We start from the raw sequence: 10,946 nt of genomic DNA, 5'->3' as shown, positions 1-10,946 counted from the left end.
TTTATTGCAGGTTGGGGGGAGGCACTGGCATTCTGTTAGCTAGCTGGTTGGTACATGGCTGATGGTGAGTGCAAAGCGCCTGCAGGAGGTTGAGAACCTGTCCATAATGAACTGCATGTCCTCATGGGTGTGTGCAGCAAGCGCGCAGTCATCAGTGAAGAGGAACTCCCTCAACAGTGCCTCAAACACCCTGGACCTAGCGTGGAGTCGCCGCAAGTTGAAAAGTTTGCCATCTGTGCGAAACTGAATGTAGATGCCCCGGTCGCAGTCTTGAAAGGCGTCAATCAGAATGGCAGAGAAGAGAATGAAGAACACTGTGGGTGCCAGGACACAGCCCTGCTTCACTTCATTTACCACAGGGAACTGATCTGACACGTCCGTATTTTCCTGTACTCTCGCCTGCATGCCATCGTGGAATGACATAATCAGCTGGATTGGGCTCTCTGGGCAGCCAAACTTTAAAAGGATCTTCCACAGACCACAGCGGTTCACCATGTCGAAGGCCTTAGTCAGGTCTACCAAGACCATGTGGAGCTCCTTGTTCTGCTCACGGCACTTCTCTTGCATCTGGCGTACGGCAAACACCATGTCACATGTTCCCCTGCCTGAGCGGAAGCTGCACTGTTCTTCAGGGATGACTGTGTGGGAGACAGGGTCAACCAGTCTGTTCAGTATGATGCGGGCAAAGATCTTGCCAGCGATGCAGAGGAGAGAGATTCCACGGTTATCACAGGATGTTTTATCTCCCTTCCGTTTGTAAATGTGGACAATTGAAGCATCCTTGAAATCCTGGGGCACCTCCCCTCTCTCCCATAAAGACTGGAACAGGGCAGTCAGCTTGTCTGTCAACACCTCACCTCCATACTTGTAGATGTCGGCCTGGATTCCATCTGCTCCTGGTGCTTTTCCTGACATTGTCGGCTTCAGGACCCTCCGGGTCCCGGCCTTGGTGGGAGGGGCAGCTAGCGAGTCATTGACTGGTAGCTGTGGGAGGGCTGCAATTACCTTGTCAGATACGGACGAGTCCCTGTTGAGGAGGGTGTTAAAGTGCTCTGCCCAGCAGGCAAGGATATGTCTTTCTTGTCTGTCAGGAGGGTGGTCTGGTCCAAGGCTCGGACAGGGGTTGATCCTGTGACTCTTGGCCCATACACAGCTCGGAGACCATCATGGAAGGTCTTCATGTCGTGGGCATCAGCAGCGGACTGAAGCTCTTCAGACTTTCTCTCCCACCAGGTGTTCTTCATCTCACGCATCTCTGATAGTGTATAAGAGGGCGGAAAAGCCCTGTGTATCCAGTGCTGATAGTGTAAAGGGAGGGGGGAATCCCTGTGTATCCAGTGCTGATAGTGTAAAGGGAGGGGGGAATCCCTGTGCATCCAGTGCTGAAAGTGTAAAGGAGGGGGGAATCCCTGTGTGTCCAGTGCTGATTGTGTAAGGGGGTGGGAGAATTCCTGTATATCCAGTGCTATAGTGTAGGGGGGGGGATCCCTGTGTATCCAGTGCTAAATAGTGTGGGGGGGGGTATCCCTGTATATCCGGTGCTAATAGTGCAAGAGGGGGGGAAATCCCCATGCATCCAGTGCTGATAGTGTAAGAGGGTGAAATCCCTGTGCTGATTGTGTACCAGTGTGGGTGGGGGGGGGAGGGGGGGTGCAGTGCTGGGGAAGTTGCCAGTCCACTTTGTGCCTTAAAGTGCAGTGCTGGGAATGGGGAAGAAAGGCTCCATGTTCATGATGTATTTTCTGAACAGGTATATGAACATTACATGTTGGTACAGTTAAAGCCCTCACAACTGAATATCCCATTGTTACAATGTGTTTATTTACCTCTGTGAAACTGATGGAAACAGAACAGCCAGGAGCTGATGCCGCCTTCATGTTGTCTACACACCAGACTACCTGTGGCAGACAGCATTTCAGAGCAATACCACTTTCATGTGTACACACCAGACTGCCTGTGGCAGACAGCACTTCAGAACAGTACCCCTTTCATGTCTATACACCAGACTGCCTGTGGCAGACAGCATTTCAGAACAGTTCCACTTTCATGTCTACACACCAGACTGCCTGTGGCAGACAGCATTTCAGAACAGTACCACTTTCATGTCTACACACCAGACTGCCTGTGGCAGACAGCACTTCAGAGCAGTACCACTTTCATGTCTACACACCAGACTGCCTTTGGCAGACAGCATTTCAGAACAGTACCACTTTCATGTCTACACACCAGACTACCTGTGGCAGATAGCATTTCAGAACAGTACCACTTTCATGTTGTCTACACACCAGATTGCATGTGGCAATCAGCACTTAAAGAACAGTAAAACTTTCATGTCTACACACCAAACTGCCTGTGGCAGACAGCATTTCAGAACAGTACCACTTTCATGTTGTCTACACACCAGACTGCATGTGGCAATCAGCACTTAAAGAACAGTAAAACTTTCATGTCTACACACCAGACTGCCTGTGGCAGACAGCACTTCAGAGCAGTTCCACTTCCATGTCTACACACCAAACTACCTGTGGCAGACAACACTTCAGAGCAGAGCAGTACCACTTTCATATCTACACACCAGACTGTCTGTGGCAGACAGCACATTAGAACTATGATGCTGCACTAGCAGTCCACAGACAGAACTATCATGCTGTACTAGCAGTCCACAGACAGAACTATCCTGCTGCACTAGCAGTCCACAGACAGAACTATCATGCTGCACTAGCAGTCCACAGACAGAACTATCATGCTGCACTAGCAGTCCACAGACAGAACTATCATGCTGCCCTAGCAGTCCACAGACAGAACTATCATGCTGTACTAGCAGTCCACAGACAGAACTATCATGCTGTACTAGCAATCCACAGACAGAACGATCATGCTGCACTAGCAGTCCACAGACAGAACGATCATGCTGCACTAGCAGTCCACAGACAGAACTATCATGCTGCACTAGCAGTCCACAGACAGAACGATCATGCTGCACTAGCAGTCCACAGACAGAACTATCATGCTGCACTAGCAGTCCACAGACAGAACTATCATGCTGCACTAGCAGTCCACAGACAGAACTATACTGCCCTAGCAGTCCACAGACAGAACTATCATGCTGCCCTAGCAGTCCACAGACAGAACTATCATGCTGTACTAGCAGTCCACAGACAGAACTATCATGCTGTACTAGCAGTCCACAGACAGAACTATCATGCTGCACTAGCAGTCCACAGACAGAACTATCATGCTGCACTAGCAGTCCACAGACAGAACTATCATGCTGTACTAGCAGTCCACAGACAGAACTATCATGCTGTACTAGCAGTCCACAGACAGAACTATGATCACATCCACCAAAACAAATTCAACAACAGATGCTGTCGACACAGACTCATCCACCAAAACACAAATTCAACACCACAGACATGCCACTTAATAAAACCTGCTGTCATGGAGTGAAAATGGAAACTGCTCTAAAGGGGTTTTATTTCCGTATTATAAATTAAACTCAAGTTTCTGTTTCAATTTTATAAATCATACTTCTTATATCATTCAAAGCAGAGTCTGTTTGGTCAGACTCATGATGCCAACTATTTTGAGGGCAAAAATAGTAAACCCAGTTCTTAAAAGTGTTGAAGGAAAGGAAAGACACAAAACCAAGAAAGCTCTATATTTTTTAAAACATGATGAGCAATATAGCTTATATATGATGTATGTTGATGCTGATTTTTAACTACATAGAGACCCTGTCTACACAAGTATTACATATCAAATAGTCATCCCACTGTCCTGATAGCTACATATGTCTGGTGTAGGTTCCAAGGCTGACCTGGCTAATAGCTAAACGTACAGAGACTGTCTGCATCAACCACACAAGTCTCTCTCAGTGTTGTTTCATAACAACATGAAAACAGACATCCCAGTATGTTCTGTTCAGCTGCAAATCCTTCAACATTCCTGATGGTTGAACAGTCCACAACCCAAGTGAAAGCCACAAGCTCAAACTGAAAATGACATGTCTGTGTGTATGGCTTCACAAAAAGGATATTCAGAATCACCTGAAGTGTGTTCAAAGAAGGCAAGTCATAGACAGAGCTGCTAATAAAGACAAAACCGACCCTGTAGTTTTTCATTTCTTTTTAATTCAAAAGTATCTGATGATGAAAACATGAACCAGAAATGACAAATGCATGGTACATAGAACTGACTTTTCTTTCTTGATCTCTTCCTTCTCTCATTCCAAGTTGATCTTGCCTTTTTGTTTCTCTGACATTCCTAAGTTAACTGTTCACCTGCCTGCTTTCATTCCCACAATAATCTGAACTGTATTTCCTATTGCCCTCCCTTCTTCATTCCCACAATAATCTGAACTGTATTTCCTACTGCCCTCCACAATAATCTGAACTGTATTCCCTACTGCCATACCCCCTCCCCAACCCTCAAAAACACACACAGCAACTTGTTTGACGTCCACTTTGCCATAATGGCAGACGCTGAGTCCCCAAGCACAATGAGGTCGGTGTGTGGTGTGATGCATGACTGCTGATTCCAATGACCATGGTTGGACGAGGTGAGAATGAGGAAGAACAGCAGACATGGACATCACTTGCCAGCCTGCTTCCGCAGCATGTGGTATATCTTCTCCTTCAGCCACTCTTTGTTGTGAGGCACATACGTCCCTGTGCTCTTCTGTAACCTGTGCAAAACAGACATTTCACTTTGTTGTGTAACCTGTGCAAAACAGACATTTCACTTTGTTGTGTAACCTGTGCAAAACAGACATTTCACTTTGTTGTGTATGTAACCTGTGCAAAACAGAAATTTCACTTTGTTGTGTAACCTGTGCAAAACAGAAATTTCACTTTCTTGTGTAACCTGTGCAAAACAGACGTTTCACTTTGTGTAACCTGTGCAAAACAGACGTTTCACTTTGTTGTGTAAGAAGTGCAAAAGAGACATTTCACTTTGTGTAACCTGTGCAGAATACAACAGCAGAATGGTCAGAAGAAAGTTTGTCAGTTACAGTCACTGACGCACGCATCAGAGTCACGTGTGATGAGCCAGTCCAACATATGGCCAGATCTGTGTTGGTTATGTGACGAACTGAGATAGAGAATGATCGGACAGAGATTGACATAGGCGTTTGACATCAGTGGAGGTTTGGTTGTCAAAATGAAAGTTGAAATCTCCGAGGATGATAAGTTTGCCAGAACGAAGGTTGTAGTGATCAAGTAGTGTTCAGAACTCATCGTGAAACAGATAAGATGTTAGGTTGTTTTTACGACTAGGAGGAGGACGATAGAGACAACAGAAGATGACTGAGTGACTGGGGACATTAAGAGTGACTTCAAGCATTTCAAAAGTATCATGTGGAAAGGCGTGGTTATGGGAGAAGGAAAGGGGAGACTCCAAGATGTCTCTGTAGACGATGGCGATGCCACCTCCACAAGACAGTCGAGGAAGTGACTTGGTTTTGTATCCAGGGGGGGTCAGTTGTTTCAGTTTGGGTTCATGACCTTGTGGTTTTAGCCAGGTTTCTGTAAGAAATACATTATCAAAATTATTTTCAAAAAGATAATCAGAAATATAGTCAGTCTTTTGATCATGGCAGGCAAACTGAGCACTGAACAGACAGGCATGAAAGAGATCAGAAGCAAGCTGAGAGGAATTTGATGGTGAATCAGGTGAGTCAGACAGACAGGCAACAGAAGGAGATAGTGGTGACCTAATGATGCTATGACCCAATGTGAGCTGCTATGACCCAATGTGAGCTGCTATGACCCAATGTGTGCTGCTATAACCCAATGTGTGCTGCTGTGACCCAATGTGTGCTGCTATGACCCAGTCTGTGACACTGTGACCCAATCTGTGATATGACCCAATGTGTGCTGTTATGACCCCATCTGTGACCCAATCTGTGATATGAACCAATGTGTGACACTGACCAAATCTGTGATGCTATGACCCAGTGATGCTGTGACACAATCTGTGACACTGTGACCTAATCTATAATGTGAACCAATGTGTGTGACCCAATTTGATGATGCTACACAACCTGTGATGCTGTTACCCAATATGTGACACTGTGACCCAATATGTGACACTGTGGCCCAATCTAACCAAACCTGTGACATTGTCACCCTCTGTGTGACACTGTGACCCGATGTGTGACCCAATTTGTGATGCTGTTACCCAATATCACCCAATGTATGACAGTGATCCAGCCTGTGACACTATGACCCAATGTGTCACACAATGACCCAACCTCTCAATCCATGACCCAACCTGTGACATTGTTACCCAATGTGTAACATCATGACCCAATGTGTGACACCATGACCCAACCTGTCAATCCATGACCCAACCTGTGACTTTGTTACCCAATGTGTGACACCATGACCCAACCTGTCAGCTAATGTGTGACACCATGACCCAACCTGTGACAAAGTGTACCCAATGTGTGACACCATGACCCAACCTGTGACAAAGTGTGACCCAATGTGTGACACCATGACCCAACCAGTGACACTGTGAGTGTGATCCTAAGACTCAATCTGTGACACAAGGATCCAGGCCAACTCACACCAGACAGCTGAGGTCTGACAGCTGGTCCATGAAGTCGAAGAGCTGAGAGATGTCATAGGTGATGCACTGGTCAGTCGGGTGGATCCGCTTCAAGTGCTCCTCAAAGATTTTGCAGATCCCTGTTCACACAACACACACACTGCTGTACACACAATACACACCAATGCTGTACACACACAATACACACCACTACTGTACACACACAATACACACAAATGCTGTACACACAATACACACAACTGCTGTACACAATACACAACACTGCTGTACACAATACATACACTGCTGCACACAATACACACAACTGCTGTACACATATAATACACACTATGGCTGTGCACACATACACACGACTGCTGTACATGCAAGATACACACACTGCTGTACACACAATACACTCCACTGCTGTACATACATAATACACACCACTACTGTACACAAACAATACACACCACCACTGTTCACACATAAAACACACCACTACTGTACACACACAATACACACTACTGCTGTACACAATACACACCACTGCAGTATACACAAGACATACACACACACACTGCTGTACACACAATACACACCACTGCTGTACACCATACACACCACTGTTGTACACAATACACACCACTGCTGTACACAATACACACCACTACTGTACACATACAATACACACCACTGCTGTACACAATGCACACCACTGTTGTACACACAACGCACCAATGCAGTACACACAATACACACCACTGCTGAAAACAATACACACCACTGCTATACGGTGTACACACACAATACACATCACTGCTGCACACACAATACACACCACTGCAGTACACACAATACACACCACTGCAGGATACACAATACACACCACTGCAGGACACACAATACACACCACTGCAGTACACACAATACACACCACTGCAGGATACACAATACACACCACTGCAGCACACACAATACACACCACTGCAGCACACACAATACACACCACTGCTACACACACAATACACACCACTGCAGTACACACAATACACACCACTGCTGCACACACAATACACGCCACTGCAGTACACACAATACACACCACTGCAGTACACACACAATACACACCACTGCTGTACACACAATACACACCACTGCTGTACACAATACACACAACTACTGTACACACACAATACACACCACTGCTGTACAAGATACACACCACTGTTGTACACAATACACACCACTGCTGAAAACAGACCATTGTAAAATTGTTCTGAAATGTCTGACGCTTCATATCAAAAGAAAGTCCTGTTTTACATTCACTCCATGACTCATTATTGGAGTATGTGTACTGACCATCAAGACATTCATTCAATGACTTATTATCAGAGTATGTGTACTGACCTTCAAGACATTCATTCAATGACTCATAATCTGAGTATGTGCGGGTATCAGGCCTTGCAGTAGGCTGCACCAAAAGGATTGTGTGAGACTGAAAAATGAAATTTTAATTATCATCATTTGAACATAATCAACACAAGAATTATGATAAATATGTATAACAGTATTCAAAACATTTCAAATAACATGATTAACATAAAAATTCATCAGATTATGATGAAACTATTATTTTGAGAAATAAATTTTTAAACACTAAAGTTACAGCAACCATCAAAAACCTTGGACCATAGTCACGATTTGCAAGGAAGTAAACGTATTCAATTGTCTGGCCAGACTGTTGATGAGGCATTTACCCATGACCTGTGGATATATCCACACTTGGAACTAATGGAAGTCAAAAAAGCTTGAACAAGTTGAAGTGCATCTTATCCTTTTCCTGTGAAAACACAAGAACAGAATTAAACAGATCCACACATATTGCTGGCATGGTACTTTAGAAAATTTTAGGGGGTAAAAGTTTTGGATTTCCACAAAGCAGCTGAAAGTGCTTTCTACAATACAATGGCATCCGGCTAACTCTAGTGACAGTGACACTTTGATTCTGATTTCTTTCTGCTATACTACCTGGATTTAGTTTAGAACTACCTTTGAATCTGATTTCTTTCTGCTGTACTATCTGGATTTAGTTTAGAACTACCTTTGAATCTGATTTCTTTGTGCTGTACTATCTGGATTTTGTTTAGAACTACCTTTGAATCTTCTTTTTGTTGTACTGCCTGGATTTAGTTTAGAACTACCTCTGGATCTGATTTCTTTCTGCTGTACTGCTTGGATTAAGTTTCTACCTTTGAATCTGATTTCTTTCTGCTGTACTGCTTGGATTTAGTTTAGAACTACCTTTGAATCTGATTTCCTTCTGCTATACTGCTTGCATTTAGTTTCTACCTTTGAATATTATTTCTTTCTGATGTACTGCCTGGATTTGGTTTAGAACTACCTTTGAATCTGATTTCTTTCTGCTGTACTGCTTGGATTTAGTTTCTACCTTTGAATCTGATTTCTTTCTACTGTACTGCCTGGATTTAGTTCAGAACTACCTTTGAATCTAATTTCTTTCTGCTGTACTGCCTGGATTTTGTTTAGAACTGCCTTTGAATATGATTTCTTTCTGCTGTACTGCTTGGATTTAGTTTAGAACTATCTTTGAATCTGATTTCTTTCTGCTGTGGCTGTCTGGATTTAGTTTAGAACTACCTTTGAATCTGATTTCTTTCTGCTGTACTGCCTGGATTTTGTTTAGAACTACCTTTGAATCTGATTTCTTTCTGCTGTACTGCCTGGATTTAGTTTAGAACTACCTTTGAATATGATTTCTTTCTGCTATACTGCCTGGATTTAGTTTAGAACTACCTTTGAATCCGATTTCTTTCTGCTGTACTGCCTGGATTTAGTTTCTACCTTTTTCCTTAAAAGGCTTTGTATTAATTCCACCATAATCTACAATCCAGAGCAGTCAGTGTTTCAGCATTGCAGAATAAAGCTTAGTGATGACTATGTTGCATTTTGCGTGTTCATCATTACAGCAAATATTTCTACATTGTCTCCATATAATGTCACATATATATGTACACACACAAACACACACACACACAGACACTACTCTCACACACACACACACACATATATATATAGGGTCCAGACCACCACTCAAGGTCTAGTGGAGGGGGAGAAAATAGCAGCAGCTGAGCAGTGATTCGAACCAGCGCTCATATTCTCTCGCTTCCTAGGCGGACGCGTTACCTCTAGACCATCACTCCACATTGTAATACATACTCTACATTTCTTCCCCTCCACTCTTTGACTGGCCTTCTTTTCGTCTCTTGACAGGGGAAGAAATGCAGTGCATATATTATATGTATATTATATGTAACAAATTACAATGTTATTAAAACAAATTTACGATTTTTCCGTCCAAGGAACGAAACTGGAAAAAAAAAGATTAAAAAAAAACCATCACACACACAAGGGAAGAAACGTGGGTATTGCCGTTGGTTGGGTAAGTGGAGGGGGAGGGTGGAGGAGAGATTAAGTAATGTTCTGAAGCCAAGACACCATCACCACGGCATCTTCTGATCCTTTGTTTCGTGTCGGTGGACGGGTAGGTCCTCATCAACCACGACCTAATTACCAGTGAGATGGTGACCCAAAAAATTCAGCTGTCCCCGATATCTGTAAGCCATAGCCACAAACCCGATACGTTACACAAGTCACTAACGTTACGGGTTATAATCCACAACGTAACGGTGCACACGGTTCATAAAGTCGAAGATGAGCGCTCGTCCTGCGGGTACGGGGTAGTTTCATACATTTCCATTCGTAAAATTATATAGTTATCTTCTATGTATGTCACTCGTTGCATTCTTTGTATTAATTCTACAAGCAAGTGAAAAACATACTGAATACCCCAAAAAAACAAAAACAAGTTGTCCATAAATGCCAAATCAAGAGAGAAAATCAAATTTCATTACCATTTTTTTACGGAAAGCTCAATTCCACACACCAACGGAAGTTGACTGCGAGTGGCCAATTTCGCGGCTGTGCAGAGCAAGACTATATATACGGAAGGTTTTCTATAACTAATCATTACTGTGAATATAGCAATACCTTTCGACTCGCTTGAGGGACAAACGTCTCGGAGAGCGGTGACGGCCACTGGAATGGTTAGTTTGGGGTCTGGTCAACGGATAGGATGGCCAAACTCTTCTCCTGTGGTCTCCGGGGCTTTCAAATTCAGACAAGTTGATGGTCTGGGGGTAGTGTAGACATCAGTCCTTCGATAGTCGCCAACGTCGACGGCCCGGCAGCACTTCTTACTTGGTGTGTGGTGATGATCACGCACGGATGTATATATATACGTCTATTTATACGTCCGTGAGCTGCCACTGCCACTGTCCGGGTCGCCATTTGACTCAGAACCTCAGTTT

At 44.0% G+C, this 10,946-nt stretch overlaps 1 protein-coding gene across 1 annotated transcript; it reads right to left on the bottom strand.

Moving 5' to 3' along the window:
* Nucleotides 1–4,373: 4,373 nt before the first annotated feature.
* Nucleotides 4,374–10,560, bottom strand: LOC143296410 (enhancer of rudimentary homolog). Its single transcript, XM_076608305.1, has 4 exons — nucleotides 10,491–10,560; nucleotides 7,966–8,053; nucleotides 6,575–6,695; nucleotides 4,374–4,687 (listed from the first exon to the last, which is right to left on the bottom strand). The coding sequence occupies exons 1-4, from the start codon at nucleotides 10,491–10,493 to the stop codon at nucleotides 4,594–4,596; spliced, it is 306 nt and encodes a 101-aa protein (XP_076464420.1). The 5' UTR covers nucleotides 10,494–10,560; the 3' UTR covers nucleotides 4,374–4,593.
* Between the last annotated feature and the right edge of the window lie 386 nt (nucleotides 10,561–10,946).

Source organism: Babylonia areolata, chromosome 21 (assembly GCF_041734735.1).
Source record: "Babylonia areolata isolate BAREFJ2019XMU chromosome 21, ASM4173473v1, whole genome shotgun sequence".
Classification (NCBI taxonomy): Eukaryota; Metazoa; Mollusca; class Gastropoda; order Neogastropoda; family Buccinidae; genus Babylonia; species Babylonia areolata.
Note: the sequence above shows the minus strand (reverse complement) of the source record. Positions and strands in the feature narration are given on the sequence as shown.